Source organism: Myotis myotis, unplaced genomic scaffold, assembly GCF_014108235.1.
Source record: "Myotis myotis isolate mMyoMyo1 unplaced genomic scaffold, mMyoMyo1.p scaffold_m19_p_13, whole genome shotgun sequence".
Taxonomy (NCBI): Eukaryota; Metazoa; Chordata; class Mammalia; order Chiroptera; family Vespertilionidae; genus Myotis; species Myotis myotis.
In genome coordinates, this window is record NW_023416317.1 from 22,427,970 (window position 1) to 22,450,019 (window position 22,050).

At 43.8% G+C, this 22,050-nt stretch overlaps 1 protein-coding gene across 1 annotated transcript in view; it reads left to right on the top strand.

Annotated features, from left to right (window-relative positions):
• Window positions 1–20,687, top strand: part of IRAK2 (interleukin 1 receptor associated kinase 2) — a 78,847-nt gene extending 58,160 nt beyond the window's left edge. The window contains 6 exon segments of the mRNA XM_036332154.1: window positions 1,982–2,091; window positions 3,611–3,806; window positions 8,160–8,222; window positions 14,402–14,587; window positions 18,285–18,576; window positions 19,498–20,687. Of these exon segments, the coding sequence (XP_036188047.1) occupies window positions 1,982–2,091; window positions 3,611–3,806; window positions 8,160–8,222; window positions 14,402–14,587; window positions 18,285–18,576; window positions 19,498–19,604 (954 nt within the window). The 3' untranslated portion in view covers window positions 19,605–20,687.
• Window positions 20,688–22,050: the final 1,363 nt, after the last annotated feature.

Consider the following 22,050-nt stretch of genomic DNA (forward strand, 5'->3'; position numbering starts at 1 on the left):
CACATGGAATTATTACTTCCTTTGGCAGAGTCCAAGTAAAGCAGTTATTCATGGTATGGTAATGATCATTAGTTTTGCTGAGCTCTTCCTGTGTGCAAGACACTGTGACAAGGGCTTTACACATGTCTCCTCCAGGCCTTGCCCCAACCCAACAGGTTTTTCCGTTTTCGAAAAGAGGAGTGTCCGGCACAGAGAGGCAAAGCGATTTGCCCAAAAGAACACAGCTGACAGGTATCAGGACTAGGGTTTGAACTGGTTTCACGTGGCTCCATATTTCATTTTGATGTAGTCCCATTTTTTTTATTTTCTCTTTAGTTTCCAATGTCCTAGGAGATGTGTCGGTGAAGAAATTGCTTTAGCATATGTCTGAGATTTTGTTGCCTTTGGATACCTCTAGTATTTTTATGGCTTCTTGTCTTACATTTAACTCCTTTATTCATTTTGAGTTTATTTTTGTGTATGGTGTAAGTTGGTGGTCTAGTTTCATTTTTTTGCATGTATCTGTCCAATTATCCCAGCACCATTTATTGAAGAGACTGTCTTGACTCCATTGCATGTTCTTGCTTCCTTTGTCAAATATTAATAGAGCATATTGGTTTGGGTTGATTTCTGGGTTCTCTATTCTATTCCATTGATCTATATGTCTGTTCTTGTGCCAGTACCAGGCAGTTTTGAGAACAGTGGCTTTGTAATACAGCTTGATATCTGGTATTGAGATCCCACCTACTTTGTTCTTCTTTCTCAGGATCGCTGCAGCTATTCGGGGTCTTTTTTTTATTCCAGATGAATTTTTGGAGAGTTCGTTCTAGGTCTGTGAAATATGTAATTGGTATTTTAATGGGGAGTGCATTGAATTTATAGATTGCTTTGGGTAGTATGGACATTTTAATGATGTTGATTCTACCAATCCATGAACATGGTATGTTCTTCCATCTGTTTATGTCTTCCTCTATCTCTTTTTTCAACGTCCTGTAGTTTTCTGAGTAGAGGTCTTTTACCTCTTTAGTTAAGTTTATTCCTAGGTATCTTAATTTTTTTGGTGTGATGGTAAATGGGATTACTTTTTTAGTCTCTCTTTCTGTAAGTTCATTATTGGTGTATAGAAATGCCATAGATTTCTTGGCATTAATTTTGTATCCTGCTACATTGCCAAATTCATTTAGTAAGTCTAATAGTTTTTTGATGGAGTCTTTAGGGTTTTTTATGTACAATATCATGTCATCCGCGAATAAGGACAGTTTTACTTCTTCATTTCCAATTTTGATGCCCTTTATTTCTTCTTCGTGGCTCCATATTTCAGAGTTTTTGAGAAGAAATTAATGAGCAAGGCCAGTTCTTAGATGATGTGGGACCTAAGACAGGACTTGAGAAATAAGTGGTGATTTAGCTTGTAGATTCAGTCTTAGAAAAACAGTGGTAGCACCTGAGGAAAGGGAGCGGAATTTAGCCCACCCCACAATGTCCATTATCCCTTGTGAAGTCTCCCCAAATATATATATACATAAAATGGGCATAAGGTCCAGGGCCTGGTGTGCCAACACAAGCTCCCTAGCTCCTTTCCCAACCAGCCCCACTTAGAGAAAAACTCCAGAGCTGCCACTGTAACAGTCATAAAAATAGGTGCTGTTTGTTGAGCACCCACTGTGTGGCAGACCGTATGCTAGGGACATACCGCACACTTCTTTAAATCCTTACAACAAGCCTAAAGCATAGGGATGAACATTTCCATTTTAATCTGAAGGAAGCGAGGCTCAGAGAGGCTGTGTCTTTTCCAGAGTCACACAGCTAGTGCACGTCTGAGCTGGGATTTCCACCTAGATCCGTCAGATGTCAAAACTGGTCCCCCTGCCAGTAGACCATGCCGGTCAAGCACTCTTGCAAAGGACAGGAAGGGCTGGAGGAGAGACAGGAGCCCGGGACCCTGCCATTGGGACTTTAAAAGGAGCAGGTGTCACTGTTTCACCTCTTTTCTTTCTCTCAGGGTGACTCAGACCCCCTCCTCTGGCCCCAGCGCATCAGCATCGTCTCAGGGCTGCTTCGTGCCGTGGAGCACCTTCACAGCCTGGAGATCATCCACAGCAACATCAAGAGGTGAGAGAGGTGGACTGGACCCTGCCAAGGGCTCTGGCTGCAGGGATGAGACAGGACCACATTCCAGGGCCCCCTTCCTCTCCCTCTGTGTCTCTTCTCTTTGCCTTTCTCTCCCCACCTCACCTCCTTTGGGTCTCCCTTTCTTTGTTACATCCTCAAAAATCAGTGTTTCTGGCTGCTGTCAGCACAAACTGCCTACCTGTCACCACATTCGTCTTTCTAAGCTGGTGTTTCCCCAACAAGCACCCCACACCCATGATGTAGTTTACTTTCCACCCATCCAGCTGGTCTGCACCTGGTCCTTGAAGTCTGGGTCATATCTGCCAATTCCCCTGGGATTTTGAGCTCTGTGCTCAGGGTCTTCTTGGAGACCCCCTCCCCCACTTGTATACCTGTTGGTGAAAGTAATTCGTGTTAGGGAGACTTCCTGCTGGTTAGTGTACACCCCAGCTATCACGTCCCAACCATCCAAGAGCAAGAGTTCTGCATTTGGGGACTGGCAACATGGGAAGAGATTCCAGAAGATATCAGAGAATTCGGCAAAATTGACCTTGAAACCATAGAACCCACACTTCCCCAAAAGTCCTTTCTCCATTTGACAAGGGGAAGCCCCTTTTTTTTCTCTCTCCCGATTGATTCTTATTTGATTGCACAAACAACAGTAATAGCAAGACGGGAAACAGAAGGACTCGTGGTCGTCTTGGCTCACCTCCCGGACTCATCAGTTGGCCCCCATTTTTCTGTTTCTTTTCTCAGCCCCTTCCCACACAGAAGTCTTGGCCCTAAGGTAGCCCAGTTAGCTGGTTACCATTTCATATTCTCTTCCCTTGCTTCACTTAAATATGGTAAACATTTTTCCACATTGCATGTCATTATTTCCAGTGACTTCTTAGTCTTCCATTGCACGGATTACCCATAATTTACTTACCCACTCCTAATAGTGGACATTAGAATTGGTGTCTACCTTTTAAAAAAACTATCAGAGGGTTAGTTCTGTATTGAATATTTGTACACATAGCTGAGTGTTTTTGTCCCCCCTCCCTTTTGGAGTACTTTCTGAGAGTTCACTCCCATGGTTTAGATGACTAGGTTCAAGAATATTTTTATTGCTCTTATTTTCTACAATCTGGACAGGTTCAGTCACGAAGGATGCTGGCCCTTAGACTTGAGTCAGCTGGGCCAGAGCTGGGGGTCGGAACAGCCTCAGAGGGACTGAGCCAACACAGCCTATATGGGCTTGGCCAGCTGGGGGTGATTGGGGTGGACATCTGTGGGGATCAAGATGGCTGCACCTCTTTGACCACACTGAATGCCATTCTCAAGGCACCAGGATTAATCTTAGCTCCATCTTCATTGGCTTGTCGGAGTGGGCTCCTCTCTCAGAAACTCCATGTTGAGGGTTTCAGTAACCCTAACTTACTGCAGCTCATTGCTGAGTTGTTTCCCAAAAGCGTCTCCATGGCAACCTCTTCTTGTCCAGCCCCAAATGAAAAGGTTCTCTCTGTTTTCTTTTCCACAGCTCCAATGTTTTGCTAGATCAAAACTTCACCCCCATGCTGGCTCATCCAAAGTCTCACCTGTGTCCTGACAATAAAAGGTCAAAATATACCAGGATGAAGACCCATCTTTTCCAGGCCTCAGCTGCATATCTGCCAGAAGATTTCATCAAAGTGGGGCAGTTGACAAAGCGAGTGGACATCTTTAGCTGTGGAATAGTAAGAGTTTCCTTCTCTGCTGAGGGGGGCCTATACTCATTTGTCTTTTCCATGACTCCTGTGTAAGCACAGGCTATGATAGAGGCTCATAGATATGTTACATCAAAGTACAGTAGGTGTTGGCTAACTATGGCCCACAGGCCAAAACTAGCCTATGACCTATAACTAATAATAGTTTTTATATTCATAAAAGATCTATACCAATGAAAGGGTAATATGCTAATGAGACTGGACGTCTTCTGGACAAAGCCACAGTGGCAGGGGCTGAGGCAGAGGCAGTTAGCGGCGATCAGGCCGGCAGGGGAGAGCGGTTAGGGACGATCAGGCTGGAAGGCAGAGTGGTTAGGGGCAATCAGGCAGGCAGGCAGAGTGGTTAGGGGCAATTAGGCAGACAGACAGGTGAGTGGTTAGGAGCCAGCAGTCCCGGATTGCCCACAGGGATCAGGTCTAAACCAGCAGTCGAACATCCCCCGAGGGCTCCCAGATTGGAGAGGGTGCAGGCTGGGCTGAGGGACACACACCCCGTGCACAAATTTTGTGCACCTGGCCTCAGTTAAATAATAATAATTTTTTTTTTTTTAATAATAATTTTTTTTAAAAAGGAAGACTATGTGACAGAGACTTGGTTTGTGGCCCATAAAACCTAAAATATTTACTCTCACCCAGCTGACGTGGCTTGGTTGAGTGTCAACCTATGAACTAGGAGGTCACAGTTCAATTACTGGTCAGGGCACATGCCTGGGTTGCAGGCTCGATCCCCAGTGGAATTCTCTCTTATCACTGATGTTTCTATCTCTCTCTCCATCCCTTTCCCTTCCTCTCTCTGAAATCAATAAAAATATATTTAAAACTAGAGGCCTGGTGCATGAAATTCATGCATGGGTGGGGTCCCTAGGCCTGGCTGGCGATCAGGGCTGATCTGTGGGGCCATCAGCAGGGCGATTGGGGGGCCCCTGCTGGCACCCGCCTTGGCTGGTCTGGGGCCTGCGGGCTGGGGGCAGCTCCTGCATTGAGCGTCTGCCCCCTGGTGATCAGTGTGCGTCATAGTGACCGGTTGTTCTGCTGGTCGTTCCGCTGTTCAGTCGATTTGCATATTAGGCTTTTATTATATAGGATATTTACTCTCTAGCCTGTTAAAGAAAAAAAATCTGCCAACCCTTGAAGTAAAGCCCCTCATGAGTGTCCAGATTGTAGTAAGCTATAGATATCATCTCCTGACTTCCCTGATTCCCCCCCAGCCAGCCGTCTAATTTTTTATCCAGTTGTGTTTGTCCTTGTTTGTTCATTCATCTTTTTTGTCCATCTGTCCATCCATCTTTCCGATCATAATTCATTCAACATTTATCCACTCATCCATCCATCCATCCATCAGCTATGCATCTATTCACTATCCATATACTCATCCTTACCACCATCTGTCTGGCATTACTGTATTACTGTATGTAGAATTTGTGTAGACTACCAATGTAACTTAAACACAATCCCTCCCCCAGGAGCTCATGGTTTGAAAATAGTCTCCAGTGTATATTTCTACAGAACACCAATTCCTTGAGATCTCTGTAGGTTTGGTGTGTTTAAAGGTTTTGGGGGCAAATAGGTTTGAGAAATCTGGGTTAATCAAAGTCAAGCAGATTTCTTTACCACAAAATTAATCAGAGCCTTTAATATGATAATGAGCTCTTAATCTGATCATTGTGGATTTACCATAGCTGGGCAAACAGTATGCTATGTTTCCCAAATTATTTTGATAACTGAACCTTATTTTTTCAGTATCTCTCAGCATCCATGTCCCATAGAACCTGGTCTAGGAAATACTGGCTGAGAAAAGTGACAGTCCCTGGTTGACATCTGCCAAGAACAAGCAAACTGCATTTTGGACCTTGCCTTCTCTCTCCCTCTCCAGCCTTTAACTCTATACTTCCTCTCTCTGACCCCAAACCCCTGGCTGTCCACCTCTCCTACTAACTAGTGCCTTCCCCCTGAGCCACCTTCTGCCCTTAGCCCGACAAACACATGTAAGATTTTGCTTCTTCTGTCTCCTAGCTCATGGGCTCTTCTGGTTTCCTTGCCCCTGTCAGCCTTACTGGGTGGTTCAGTGAAGCTCATCAGGGCTCCCCCAGGCTCCTACTTCTGTAAGACCTGGGGGAACTGAACCCCAAAATCACCAGGCACTGTAGTGCAGAGGTTAAGAGCATGGATTTGGGTCCCAGCTCAGTTACTTTCAGCTGTGTGACGTAGGGCACATCACCTATAACTCTGGACCTCAGTTTTTCCCTCTGTAAAATGGGGAGTAAATTATATATATGAAGATTAATAAGGTAATATATATACCTGGTTAGCATAGTACTTTGCAAATATCAAGATGATGATGATGATTATAGTGGTTTGTTTTACTATTCCTACCTTTACACCATCATTCCTGATTTCTGTTTACTCTTGACTTTTTTTTTTTAATATATTTTATTGATTTTTCACAGAGAGGAAGGGAGAGAGATAGAAAGTTAGAAACATCGATGAGAGAGAAACATTGATCAGCTGCCTCCTGTACATCTCCTACTGGGGATGTGCCCGCAACCCAGGTACATGCCCTTGACCGGAATCGAACCCGGGACCCTTCAGTCCGCAGGCCGACGCTCTATCCACTGAGCCAAACCGGTTTCGGCTACTCTTGACTTTTTAACTCAGCTCTTAGTGTAACAATTGACTTCCTTATTCGTTCATTCATTCATTTATTCATTCACTCATTCATTCAGTGCCCACTGGCTCCCTGCACTCTTTCTCAGCCCTACCATTGACTAACAGTATGATTTTGAACTTTGGTTTCTCTTATTGGGAACACTGCATTTCTCAGTGTTTTGTATGTGTTTTTTGGTGAGCACTCAGTGACCTCTATAAAGAGCCTTGCATAGAGCCTGCATGTAGGGGAGACAGAGGAAATGTTTGTGTATTTATTTCCTCTTCTTTTCTGACACTGCTGGTGAGAGTCTTTTTAATCGTCTCCTGTCCACTGGCTGCAGGGATGCCCACTACTGCCCCCTCCTGGCCACTGCCTTTCTGTTATTAACCTAGTGGCCTTTTCTCTGGAGTAGAGGATTTCTTGGCATAAAAGGGAACCTATTATAAGTTGCTTCTAGAGGGGCTGTGGAAGAGAGATTTGACACTCAGTCCCTTATATTCACTACTGCTAGATCCTCATTTACCAGATGAGGACACAGGCTCATTTTTAGTCACTTGCCTAAAAATCACCTGCATGTATAAGGAACAAAGTAATTTGAAGCCAGGTCTGTCTGACTGTAGAGTCCTTAACCACCATGCTGCTATCTCTGCCAAGAATTCCTGTTCAAAGCAGGCTTCCCATTTACTAAAACACATACCGCTGTTTATCAATTTTTGGTGGCTTACACTGGCTCAGGTCTCTGCTCCTTTTGTGAGTGGATGAATTAATGAACAAATAATGTTAAGAAAGGCATAATGGGTCCGTCCAGTGTAGCTCAGTTGGTTGAGGGTCGTCCCGTGCACCAAGAGGTCAATGGTTCGATTCCTGGTCAGGACATAATCCCCAATAGGGGGCCTGCAGGAGGCAGCCAATTGATTTTCTCTGTCAGCTTCAATGTTTCTATCTCTCTCCTCTCCCTTCTCTTTCTTCTCTCCCTTCCTCTTTCTCTAAAATCAGTAAAAACATGTTTTTTTAAAAAGGCACATGGATGAAACATGCTATAAATATTGCTGAGATTTTCTGCGTAGGATACATATATGCACATGGATTCCTCTTTCTTGAGATTGATGTAGCAATGCCTGCTTATCATTTCTGATTTTTTAAAAAATGAAATTATCTTTAAAATATAGTGTGTGCATATGTATGTGTGTATGTAGATAAATATAGAGATATATGCATGTGTGTATATATATATTGTGTGTATATTATACAGGGTAGGGAAAAGGTAGGTTTACAGTTGTATGTGAAACAGAGTTTATTCTTGTATTATTATTTATTAATTATTGTATTATTTTCCATACAAAAAAACCATAAACCTACTTTTGCCCCACCCTGTATGTGTATATGCATATAGTTTATGTATGCATACATATAAGTGTGCATATATATGTGTGTGTGTATATATATATATAATTGATGATAATACACACACATTTGGTTTCCATCCTCCCTACCTTGCTATCAGTTAATTCGAACCTTCTATAAGCACTGGGTCTCATGTTCCAGACTTTGGGCATGTGTCTCTGCTGGCAAATGGCAGAGCTGAGCCTGGAGCTCAGACTGTATTATTGAGAAGAAGCTTCTCTCTTGACCTATACATGAGTGTGTGAACTGTGCTAACTCCATGTTCTCTGCAGGTGTTAGCTGAGGTCCTCACTGGCATCCCTGCGATGGATCACGACCGAAGCCCAGTTTACCTGGTAAGGAAACCAGTCACTTCTGGCTGGTTGGTATGTTTGGGCCTCACAGCCACGAGGGGTCAGGAGGGGACCCATTTTCAGATGCTAATGAGGTCTCAGACCAGGGTTTGATTTGCATCCGTGCAAAGTAGCTTTAATCTCCCACACCCACCTGCCAGCTAACAATTACTTTTTCATGATACAATAAAATTTAGAATGTTTAAGGAAAACTCATTTCTTCTCTCTACACATCAGGCAATCAAATAGGGTTGTCCTCAAATTGGTAAGTTAGTTTCAGGCTTTTTAAATGGGTTTCTATAATAAATTCAATAACTTCCATATTTGGTAGGTTCAAAGAACTATCATAGGTATAGTGTCATTTCAAAAATATAACAACACAGCTTGACTCTAGCACCTTCCATAAATTATCTTCCTTTTTTTTTTTTTAAAGATATGTTTTTATTGATTTCAGAGAGAGGAAGGGAGAGGGAAATATAGAAATATCAGTGATGAGAGAGAATCATTGATCGCTGATGAGCAACTTCTTGGTTCCTGGATCGACGCTCAACTAGTGAGCCACACAGGCCAGGCCCATAAATTACCTTTCTAAGTCATCTCAGAATCCCTATGAGATTGATAGAGGCATTATGTTCACCTGTAGATGAGGACAGCCAGCTCTGCGGTTTGCCTGAAATCTCAGCTGTGCTGAATGTCAGAGCAGGAATTCCGAGTCAGGTCTTCTGGACTGCAGATCCTGGAGTTCTCAACCCTGACACTTTTGACTGTTTAATTCCCATGGAAGTCCAACCATATGAATTCAGTAGTATCATCATCCCCATTTTACGGGTGAAAAAAACCAAGGCCAAGGTGAAGAGACTTGTCTCATGCTCCTCAGTGAGATCAGTGGTCAAACGGATTTGAACCCATGTCTTTGGCAGAGATCGAAATTCTGGCAAGCTCTGGCCCTCTGCATCAGTTTGAGAGGGGCACCCCTTTTCTGACTTGATGTTGAGGCCAGTGGAGCAGCTGGCTTTTTGTGACTGGGCCCCAGTAGCATTCCCCGAGCTTTAGGGTGGAGAGCTGAAGGCCTCCCCTATACACAGAAAGTCACAAGTTGTCCCTCTACTGAGCTCTCTGAGCTCTGCCCCCTTTGTCACCGAGCTCCAGATACCACAAAGAGGTCAGTTTAAGCAGCTTGGATGTGGTTTGGGTAGTTTGGGGCAGTTTCTCATCTCCTGACAGTTTTCTTGAGATGCATTTCTCAGCAGTCCTCTGGGGCTCCCTGGGTGAACGTCACAGGAGAAAGAGGCTTTGGAGGCATTTCTATGAAATTTGCTAGAAGGTTTTTTCTGTTAATGGTTTCTAAAATGTGAAGGATATCACTGATTAAAAAACCTAGCTTTGCCCTGGCTGGTGTGGCTCAGTTGTTTGGAGTGTCATCCCACACACAGAAAGGTGGTGAGGTTGTTTTTTTTTTAAGTTTTTTAAAATATATTTTATTGATTTTTTACAGAGAGGAAGGGAGAGGGATAGAGCGTTAGAAACATCAACATCGATCAGCTGCCTCCTGCACACTCCCCACTGGGGATGTGCCCGCAACCAAGGTACATGCCCTTGACCGGAATCGAATCTGGGACCCTTGAGTCGGCAGGCTGATGCTCTATCCACTGACCCAAACCCGTTAGGGCAAAAAGGTGGTGAGTTTGATTCCTAGTCAGGGCGCATACCCAGGTTGCAGGTTCTGACTTGATGTTGGATGACAGGAGGCCGCCAATTGATGTTTCTCTCTCTCCCCCCACTCCCATTCCATTCTATGGGTAGGCATGGCTAGTTCCTAAAAGCCCTTTTTATTATGGACAATTTCAAATGTAAAGAAAAGAATATAAAGAATATTTGTATATCCATCCCATCAGTTATCAAATCAGGCTGTTCTTATTTCTTTGCACCCCCCAAAACTTTGTGTGTGTGTGTGTTCTTTCTTTCTTTCTTTCTTTCTTTCTTTCTTTCTTTCTTTCTTTCTTTCTTTCTTTCTTTATTTTTATTTATTTATTTTTTAAATATATTTTATTGAGTTTTTACAGAGAGGAAAGGAGAGAGATAGAGAGTTAGAAACATCGATGAGAGAGAAACATCGACCAGCTGCCCCCTGCACACTCCCCACTGGGGATGTGCCCGCAACCAAGGTACATGCCCTTGACCGGAATCGAACCTGGGACCTTTCAGTCCGCAGGCCGATGCTCTATCCACTGAGCCAAACCGGCTTCGGCTATTTATTTATTTGTAATATATTTTTATTGATTTCAGAGAGGAAGGAAGAGGGAGAGAGAGATAGAAACATCCATGATGAGAGAGAATCACGGATTGGCTGCCTCCTGCAAGTCCCCCACTGGGGATTGAGCCCACAACCCGGGCATGTGCCCTTGACTGGAATCGAACCTGGGACCTTTAAGGTCCCAGGCTGACACTCTAGCCCAGTGATGGCGAACCTTTTGAGCTCAGCATGTCAGCATTTTGAAAAACCCTAACTTAACTCTGGTGCCATGTCACATATAGAAATTTTTTGATATTTGCAACCATAGTAAAACAAAGATTTATATTTTTTATATTTATTTTATATATTTAAATACCATTTAACAAAGAAAAATCAACCAAAAAAATGAGTGTGACACACGTGTTATAGGTTCGCCATCACTGCTCTATCCACTGAGCCAAACCGGCTAGGGCTGTGTGTGTATACTTTAAAGTAAATTCCAGATATTGTGTTATTGCATCCATATAATAGTTTTCTAAATTTTAAAATATTATTTAATACCCATTCTATATTTAGAATTCCCAAATCATCTCAAAAATTGCTATTTTATTTTTAAAAATTTTTATTGTTTAAAGTATTACTTGTCTCCTTTTTCCCCCATTGACCTCTCCCCGACTGTTCCCACCCCCCTCAAAAATTGCTTTTTAAGAGTTGTTTTGTTTGAAACTGATCCAGGCAAGCTTCATATTTGCCTTTGGTTATGTTTCTTAAGACATTTTTATTCTCTAACTGTACCCCCCCTTTTCTTTGTGTGTATCATTGCATTTCTGCAGAAAGTGGGTCATTCTTCCTATGGACTCTCTACGTCCAGCTTTTGGTGATTACGTCCTTGCGGTATCCTTGTTTCTCTATTCCTCATGCTTCCTGTACATTGTAGTCAGTTCTGAGACTTGGTCAGATTCATGATTAGTGCTACTTCCTGGATGATGCTGTGTACTTCCCGTAGCATGGCAACACGAGGCACGTAGCAGATGGTCCTACTTTCAGTTCTGAGCTTCATCAGTGGGTTCAGGTGGATGTGCTGATTCCTTCCATTACTAAGTTCCCCCAGCACCCTGCCACCGAGTGTTCTCAGCTTCTCTTGTGACTGTTGCTAGATGAGATCCATGATTTCCTTGGGGGTAGTCAAATGGTGAGCATCTCCATCTGTCGTTCTTTTCAGGGCATTCACTTTGGACACGGTGGACACCTTCATATCTATAAACAATATGCTTTTTAAAGAAACAAACATTTAAAAGGCAAAGCTCACATGAGAGAATTATGCAAAAGGGTATTCAAATATGCAGCCCTTGCCAGTGAGAAGTTTTTAGTCTCCAGGCATTCAGCTTCTGATGGGGTCAAGCATTTAAGTATTATTGGGTCCTCAGATAACCTATATTCTGGAGAAGGAAACTGAGGCAGAGTGGAGACTCTTGTTTTGATACAAATATCATAACCCATGTCTGATCATCTCTGACATAATCTTTTTTTCTAAATTGTAAGTGTATTTATATGAGAAGCTGTATAAAGCAATAAAGATGAATTGTTTTATATTTAATGAATAATTTCTCTTAAAAATAATAAATTAGCCCTGGCCAGTGTGCTCAGTGGTGGGAGCATTGGCCTGCACAAACTGAAGGGTCACAGGTTCTATTCCTAGTCAGGGGCATGTGCCTGGGTTTCAGGTTCAATCCTCGGTCGTGTTTGGGAGACAGCCAATCAATGTATCTCTCTCACATCGATATTTCTCTATCTCTCTCTTCTCCCACTCCCTGACAAAAAATAAATAGAATAAAATTACATAAAAATTAAAAGATGAAACTTAGCCAAAAAATAAGTTATGTGTAATTTGTGAAAACATTTCTGAAGCACTGACTATGTGCCAGGCACTGTTCTTGGTGCAGGAGATACAGAGGTGAGTAAGGTAAAGTTTTTACCCACATGGGTGAAAATCCTAAAATGTTTATTTTATATTGTAAGAGACTGTCTCTGTAATTGTTAATAAGATCAAATTATTGCCGAAACCGGTTTGGCTCAGTGGATAGAGCGTCGGCCTGCGGACTGAAAGGTCCCAGGTTCGATTCCGGTCAAGGGCATGTACCTTGGTTGCGGGCACATCTCCAGTGGGGAGTGTGCAGGAGGCAGCTGGTCGATGTTTCTCTCTCATCGATGTTTCTAACTATCTCTCTCCTTTCCTCTCTGTAAAAACTCAATAAAATATATTAAAAAAAAAAAGATCAAATTATTAATGTAAGTTTTCAGTATGTAGTAAATACTATATAAATGAAAGATAGCCCTAGCCGTTTTGGCTCAGTGGATAGAGTGTCAGCCTGCGGACTGAAGGGTCCCGGGTTTGATTCTGGTCAAGGGCACATGCTTGGGTCGCAGGCTTGTTCCCCACTAGGGGCCATGCAGGAGGCAGCTGATCCATGATCCTCTCTCATCAATGATGTTTCTTTTTTTTTTTTTATTGCTTAAAGTATTACAAAGGGTATTACATATGTGTCCTTTTTTCCCCCCCCCGCCCTTGACAGTCCCCTAGCCTCCCCTATTCCCCAGTGTCTTATGTCCATTGGTTATGCTTATATGCATACATACAAGTCCTTAGGTTGATCTCTTACCCCCCTCCCTCCTGCCCCCCCAACCCTCCCTGGCCTTCCTGCTGCAGTTTGACAATCTGTTTGAGGCAGCTCTGCCTCTGTATCTATTATTGTTCAAAAGTTTATAATGGTCTCTATTATCCATGAATGAGTGAGATCATGTGGTATTTTTCCTTCATTGACTGGCTTATTTCACTTAGCATAATGCTTTCCAGTTCCATCCATGACGTTGCAAATGGTAAGAGTTCCTTCCTTTTTACAGCAGCATAGTATTCCATTGTGTAGATGTACCACAGTTTTCTAATCCATTCATCTACTGATGGGCACTTAGGCTGTTTCCAGATCTTAGCTATGGTGAATTGTGCTGCTATTAACATAGGGGTGCATATATCCTTTCTGATTGGTGTTTCTGGTTTCTTGGGATATATTCCTAGAAGTGGGATCACGGGGTCAAATGGGAGTTCCATTTTCAGGTGTTTTTTTTTGTTTGTTTTTTTTAAAATATATTTTATTGATTTTTTACAGAGAGGAAGAGAGAGAGAGAGAGAGCCAGAAACATCGATGAGAGAGAAACATCGATCAGCTGCCCCCTGCACATCCCCCACTGGGGAAGTGCCCACAACCCAGGCACATGCCCTTGACCGGAATCGAACCCGGGACCCCTCAGTCCGCAAGCCGATGCTCTATCCACTGAGCCAAACCAGTTTCGGCTTTTTTCAGTTTTTTGAGGAAACTCCATACTGTCTCCCATAGTGGCTGCACCAATCTGCATTCCCACCAGCAGTGCACAAGTGTTCCTTTTTCTCCACATCCTCTCCAGCACTTGTCGTTTGTTGATTTGTTGATGATAGCCAGTCTGACAGGTGTGAGATGGTACCTCATTGTTGTTTCAATGATGTTTCTATCTCTCTCCCTCTCCCTTCCTCTCTGAAATCAATAAAAATATATTTTAAAAAAATAAACGAAAGATAGCTATTATTACTATTTATTATTATCACTAAAACTATTGAATGTTTAGTCAGGTATTACACTTTATGCGTTAGATGCATTATGTCGTTTAATCTTTCTGTTAGTCCTATTATCCCCATTTCCCTGATGAATCAACTGAGGCCTACCTAGAAAGGTTAAGCCATTGCATTTGTGGTATTTTTTAATGTGCTATGGAATGCCCTGTACATGCAGGGTATTTAGCTTGTTTCTGGGATCCTTGAATTTATTTTTAAAATCCTGTTGGTTTTCTGAGAAGTTTTTGCTGTTTGGATCCCACACCCCTGAAAGCTCACTCAGGTGTTTCCACTATTTCTCCACAGAAGGATTTACTCCTCCATGAAATTCCAAGTAGCACCAGGAAGACAGGCGTGGCGAAAGAGATGGCTAAGGAGATCTGCCAGAAATACCTGGAGAAGAGAGCAGGGGTTCTGCCGGAAGACTGTGCGGAGGCTTTGGCCATGGCCGTCTGCCTCTGCCTGCGGAGGCGGAATGCCAGCCTGGCAGAGGTGAGCTTGATTATCAGCCTTTCCCCAGCCATGAGCTCTGTCCTGGGTCAGCTGGGCCTCACTTCCGAGGCTGCATGGGTTTGTTTTATCAGGGACTAGGTTAAGATTCAGGGTTGATCCCTTCACTGAGATGTGATCTCATAAACCAGGGCTGTATTTGGTTGGAAATAGCAGAACATGTTGGAACTTACATCAGCAAAACAGGGCAGTATATGGATAAGGGTGTCTTACAAGCCTGAGGGCCATGTGCTGCGGGCCTGAGGGGCCCAGGGCCACACCCTTGGTTATTAACAGAACTCTGGTGCTCTTGCTGAACCTGCCTTATTCCTCCTCTTGTCTCTGTAGGCCCCCTTTCTCTTTTTCTTTATTTTCTTGGTTAGGGGATATGGCCATATTCACTTATATGTTAAAGTTCTGCCCCATGGAGAGACCAAGTCTCCAGGTCCCCATTCCAACATCTCAGTGAGAGAACTTGATTGGCCTAGCTAGGGTCAGGCTGGCCCCATTGGCCAGTCAGGTAAGATGAGGGGCACAGGGTCCGGTATATAAACCTGGTGGTCAGGGGAAGTCAATTCCTGAAAGGAGAAGGGGCCAGGCCCTAGAGAAAGGGAGCATTTTTAGCTTGTGGGCTAGGCAGACACCCCAGAAATTAACCACCACAAGAGGTAAAACATATTCTTATGGCTAGGATATGTAAAGCTGGTTTCCATGGTAATAGGTATAAATTTGGACACTGTTGTCTGGTCTTTTTAAGGTCAAAATTACTGCTTGAGAGGGCTTAGAGATAATCTAGCTGAGTGATTTTCAAGTGGTGTCTGGCAGAGTGGGGCTCCTTGAAAGTACCTCAGGAGTTGCTGTTGGCAGCAAGAGGACTATAGGGAGCTGTAGGCCCCACTTGTGGCTTCAATCAGACACCACTTTAACGTCTTATGATTATACTAGAGGCCCGGTGCACAAAAATTTGTACACTGGGGGGGGGGGTCCCTCAGCCCGGCCTGTGCCCTCTTGCAGTCTGGGACCCCTTGGGGGATGTCCACCTGCTGGCTTAGGGGGCTTGGGCCTAAGCTGGCAGACAGACATCCCTCTGGCAGCCCGGGAGCCCTCAGGGGATGTCCACTTGCCAGCGGGGAGCAGGCCTAAGCTGCAGTCGGACATCCTTAGCGCTGCTGAGGAGGTGGGAGAGAATCCCGCCACCACCGCTGTGCTGGCAGCCGTCAGCCTGGCTTGTGGCTGAGCAGAGCTCCCCCTGTGGGAGTGCACTGACCACCAGGGGGCATCTCCTGCATTGAGCGTCTGCCCCCTGGTGGTCAGTGTGTGTCATAGTGACCAGTCATTCCTAGTCATTCTGCTGTTAGGGTCAATTTGCATATTACCCTTTTATTATTAGAGGATAGGGTTTGTGATAGCTGCCAAAAGTCTTCATCAAACACAACTGCTATAGCCCAAGCCTCCCATTTTATAGATGGGGACGTAGAGGCCCAGAGAGAGGAGATGATGAGGCCACAGAGTAAGTTTCTGTCAGAGCTCTCTGGACTCCTGGTTCAGCCCCATGTCCATCATCATCTTGCACCATGATGTGGCAGGAACTAGAGACCCGAGTCATTGTTCTAAGCCTGAGCTATTCTGTGCTCTAGTGCAATAGTGTTCAGTCATTCATTCAGCAGTTGTGTGCTGGGAACGGGGGATATATCAGTGAACAAGGCCAGTTCTACTTTCCTGGAACTCATAGACATTGCTCAGTAATTGACTGTATGGTGAGCTCTGGGATAGTGTATGACAGGGGCCTCACCAAAGAGGACTTTCCCTAGGAAGTGTAAGCTGATGAAGAGCTGTACAAGCAGAAGTAACAGCTCATGCAAATATGTAGCGTGAGTTGGGAGAGAACTTGTCAGGGTCAAGAGACAAGAAGGTCAGAGAGTCTGGAATGCAAAGTACTTGGGGCAAAGTGGCTTGTGATGAGTCTGCTGAGCAAGGAGTGGCCAATAATAGAGGTTGTGCAAGCATAGTCAGGATTTTGAGGAAGTCACTATGGACTTAAGCAGGGGCAGGGCATAATAAGATTTACGTTCTAAAAATATTTTTCTCCTCAACCACTTATTCTTTCATTCAGCCTTCCATTAGGTTTATTTTTTGTTCAGTGTATTAGTTAAAGTGCTTGAAGAAACTGCTAGAATGAAGAGACTCCAAAATACAGTAGTTTAGAGATAGAAGATTATTCTCTTTAGCATACGAGTTTGAATGCGGGCAGTCCAGAGCTGACGTGGCAGTGCCACAGGATTGGGGACCCAGGCTCCTATATTGTTGCTCTGCTGTCCTTACTGTGTGGCTTCTGTTTCAGAGACCAGGATGGCTGCTCTAGCTCAGGTCATCACATCTGCCAGCAACTGAAAGGGGTTAAAAGGAAGAGAACACATCCCCTTCCTTTTAAAGGTGTGACCTGGAAATACACGTCACTTTCTCTCACACTACATAGGCTAGAACCTCGTGATACGGCCATACCTAGCTACAGAGGAATGTAGTTTTTAGTGTGGCAGGTATTTATTGGACATATACTCTGAAGATTTATTTCAAGAGGTGACATTTGAACTGGGCCTTGAAGGTTGAGGAGGCATTTGCAATGTAGAAAATAAAGGGGGTAGAGCACTTTAAGTATTAGGAAGATGAGAGATAAACTGGGTCATGGACTTTAAGACAAGCAGGACTGGGTTCAGTGGTCAACTCTGCTGGTTACTAGCTGGGTGGCCTTAGGCAGGGAATTTAACCTCTTAGATCTTTTAATTTTTTTAATCTATAAAAACTCATTGTGCATCATGTGTCAATTGTGGTTTGTAAATTGCAAGGCACTGAGCAAATGAGATTTGTTAGGGTTGTTAAGGGTATGTATGTTTTAGGCACATTGTGTGTGTTTGTGTGTAAAGAAGAAACATTCCTTCCCTGCCTTTCTCTAATTTTCCTAACTTCCCTAACCAGAAGAGCTCTCAAGGACAGTATCTATATTATTTTGGGCATTTCTAGTTGAAAGTGATAGAAACTCTACTCGAACTCTTAGAAAGGAGAGAGAGAGAAAAAGAAAGAGAGAGAGAGAGAGAGAGAGAGAGAGAGAGAGAGAGAAGAAAGGGAGTGAGATGATGGGGGTAATGTGAACAAGTGAATGAATGAATGCATTTATTAGCTCATTTAACCAAATAGCAGACAGGACAGGCACTGCTAGGGTAGCTAGAATCAGGGTCTCAACCAGAAAATGTGCAACTATCTGTGTCAGTGCCCGTGACTCTTTCTCTCCATCTTTTGCCTGTGCTTTACTCTGTGTTAGGGCTTCATTTTCACCTATTATAAATGGATTTTCTGTGCATGGTAGAAAATCTGGCTATGTCACTAGAAAGCTTTAGGTGGGAAAAATCCCAGAGAAGGGTTTTGATTGGCCTGCACTAGTCATGTGCCCAAACCTGAACCAATCATTGAGGTTAGAGGAATGGGATACTGTGATTGGTTCACTCTGGTCATGTGACCTTATCTATAGCTAGGGTAGATGGGGGCAACTTCAGCTATTTTCAAAAGAAGGACACTATTCTCCCAGGCCAAAGCAACAAGCATTTGATTCTTCAGTGTCTTTTTCCTCTGAGGCCTGAGAGACCTGTTAGATTTTTTATTTCAGAAAGAATTCTTGGTGAGTGGTCTTGTCTCTCTCCTCTCCAAGGTGTGTGGCTCTGTGGTTGCCGTGGAAGAGCGGCTCAGAGGTCAGGAGACGTCGCTTCCTTGGTGTGGGCTTTCTGAGAGCACAGGCTCTTCCTCCAACATCCCAGAAGAAACGGACGATGTAGACAATTCTAGCCTCGATGCCTCCTCCTCCTTGAGGACAGCACCCTGGTCTGGGGTTTCTGCTTCACCTGCCCCCACAGAGGACGGAGAAGGCAGGATGCAGGCCAGCGGGGGAATGCAGGCTGACTCCTCCTCTGAGGCCTGTACCAGTCCAGAGCCTCCCCAGGATGGTAAGTGTGTGGGGATCTGAATGTTTATACACATTTATATGTCCCTGACTCAGCCCATCATTTATTCCTTCCATCTCCCTTATTCACACATTCATTTGTTTATTCAGCCATTCACCTACCATCCGACTGCAGACTCTCTCCAGCCCCGCTATGTCTTCCATCACGGAGTCGTAGCCACTGATCTAAATATCTCTCGGGTCCATCTGCTTCTTTACTTTGCACCCATTCCCCTAACTCATCTAAGCTACTGTCCTCTTGCTAGATGACTGCACGCCTTCCCTTGTCCTCCCTGATCCACTCTGGCCCCTCACCAGTCCTTTTTCCAGGAGCCAACCAGAGTGACTTTTACAAACAACTCATGTCACTCCTTGTTGAAGCCATTGTGTAGCTCCCCATTGCACTTAGGGACCAAGTCGAAACTCTTCCTCCAGACCAGCAAGGTCCTGTGGGGTTTGTCCCTGTCCACTTCTCCATCCTCGCTTCATAATATGAACCCATCCTCGCCAGCTGCTTCTAAAGATACCTTCTATCCAAATATAGGAGGCTTCCTTCTGAAATTAAGTTTGGAAAGCCTCTTCAATGCCTTGTCCCCGAGTAAACTCAGCTCAGTGAATGTCCCAGGCTCTGACCATGCCTATTGCTCCTCCTCCCTTGTGGAAGAGAGAGGAAGAGAGAGGGTGTAAGTGCTCACTCCACCCCCACCCTCTTCCCCGTGGGGAGGAGCATGAGAGCCCCCTCTTCTCTCCTGCAAAGGCAGAAATGATGAAAACGCTCATTACACTCAGATTCAGAAACCTGATTTAAGTGAGAAACTGTGACCAAGTCTGGCTTTCTAAGAATTAGAAGAGTAGTACCTATTTCCAAATGCGTGTTTTTCAAGTGGTTTTTTAAAAAAAACTTTCTATTGAACATCAACTACAGAGACTTCGTGGAAAATCGAGATCAACGAGGCCAAAAGGAAGCTGATGGAGAATATCCTGCTCTACAAAGAGGAGAAACTGGACAGCATCGTGCTTTTTGGCCCCTGATTACCAGAACACAGCTGAGGACCCTTGTCCTCTATTGGAAAGACAACTGTCAAATCAAGAAAAAGATTTGGGGCAAAATCCAAGGTCTCCCAGGAACTACAAACCAAACATCAGCCTATCTGGGGAGAAGGGAAACTTCCAATTTCCAGAGTAAGTGTAGGGAGAAGGGACCTCAGCTTTTAGAGAAAGCAAAATCCACGAAGTCCTCTTCCGTTCTGGGATTTGTTAGTCAGAGCTGGGTATCATCAGGAGATGGAAGTGGAAACCCTGGTACATGGGCCCAGGATGTGGGCAGGTTAGGGGAGGATGTGACGTTAAGCGCCCCAGCAGATGCCGTTACCCTGTTCTCACCCCTCAACAACTGACAGAGCATTCTGAATGCTGACGGCACTTTCCAAAGTTAAAATCTCTGGGTCATATTTGCCAACGACCGCCTGCAAACCTCTGTGACCTGAAAGATTTTCACCTTGGGTCCCAATGCAGTTCTTGACGCACGTCTCAAGGTCTCAAGTTTTACAAAGGCCAGACACCTGGCAAAGGGCTCTGTAGGCTTTCTGCTTTCTTTTTTGGAAATCTTGCAACCCACATATATTTATTTAATAATGTCTGTCTACACCTTTATCCTCCCATCCCACTAATGCTAATATTTCTGATGGAGCTTTTATTTTGAGAATGTGTGTTATTTATAGCTGGATGAAAAATCAGAAGAACTGGTTTCATTCTGATTCTGCTGCTAATTAAGTCAATCATGTAATTTCTGGAACCTCAGTTTCCTTGTAAGTAACACCTGTTCATTCTCCCTCCTTGGGCTGTTGGGAAGAATAGGTGAGTCATAGCTATAGAAGTACTTTGAAAATGCACTTGTCCTGTTTTATAAAATAAAGAAATAAAAAGACATTAAACATCTGTTTCTGCCATGTACCTAATGTTTATGCAGTGGGTATATTTCTGAAAAGTCATGTTGCAGATTTTTTGGTGAAACAAATGTTCTTTTATATTCAGTGTGCCCTATTTGAAATAATCCTACTATAGTGATATTTTCCCTTTTATTTTTATAAAATAAATATACATTGATAAAGTCAACCTGTATCTTGTCATTAGTTTTGTGTCCAGGTGAATTTGTTCGGAGAAGTCGCTCTGCATCCATGAGCCGGGATATGATGGGGTAGCCAAGAGATTGTGTGCTTGCTGTAAATGCTGGCTGTTAATAGCTGTGTCATTTTGGGCTAAGTTAGGACATTACTTTGAGCCTCTGTTTCATCTATACCATGGGGAGAATAAAAAGTACCTGTTTCATAGGTTTATTGTGAGAGCAAGGGTCAGATTCTGGCTGGTGTAAGCATTCAACAGCCCCCCAGCAATGTCAGCTTTGTACTGATATGTAAAAAGCCAGGTGGGCTTCAGCCCAGGTGGACAGTGATCTGTACTGACACCCCGTCTTAAGCTCCGGTGGCATGTGGAAAGCACCTTATAATTATGAGCAGGGTATTTACAGGGCTCTTTGAGCAATAGAGGGCAGATGCTAATAGGGTTCTGGTTATCCAGACATACTTGCATTTCTAGACTCGGGCTTCATATATTTCTGGAGAGATTCATTGAGAATCTGATTAAAGCTGCAGAACTCCCTTCAACAAGCTGTAAAGACATACACATACATTATTAATTATGTGTATTAATTATGTGTATTAATTCCAGGGGTTCTTGGGCACCACAGTGCCTTTCCACAAATCCCCAGAGGGTTGAATGGCCCGACGTTTTAAAGATGAATATGAGCGAAAAATCCAACCAGTACAAAAGGTCACCTGATGGAAAGGAAGCCATTTAACCATTGGAACTTAGGCTCTCATTTCTTCTCCCCAAAGGCAAACACTGTTACTAATTTATTACTAGTTCCAGAGGTGATTAGAAAAAAGCTTTCTATCTAATTGGTGGACTTCATTAGTCATTGTGTGTGTTATGTGCTGTTGAGTTGGCTCTGACTCCTGGCAATTCTATGAATGAGTGATGTTCACAACCCTGTGCTCAACAGCCCTGCCAGTTCTTGTAGACTCGTGTCTATGGCTCCTTTAATGGAGTTAATCCATCTCATATTTGGCTTTTTTCTCTTCCTGCTGCCTTCTACTTTTCTCAGCATTATTGTCTTTTCCAAGGAACCCTGGCTTCTCATGGGTAGTCCAGGGTATTTGTAGAGCTTCCCTCCAACATCATATTCAAATTAACTCTCTTGTTTCCTTCCCGATTAGCCTTCTTCTTTGTCCAACTTTTGCCATCCATACATGCTAATTGAAAATACGAGGGTGTGGATCACCTTAGCTTTGGTTTCTAATGACACTTCTTAGCTCTGGGTGACCTTTCCTAAGTCTTCCATTCCTGACCTTTTGAGTCTCAGCCTTCTCTTCATTTCTTGGCTGCAGTCTCCATTTAATTGATGACTGAACTAAGGTAA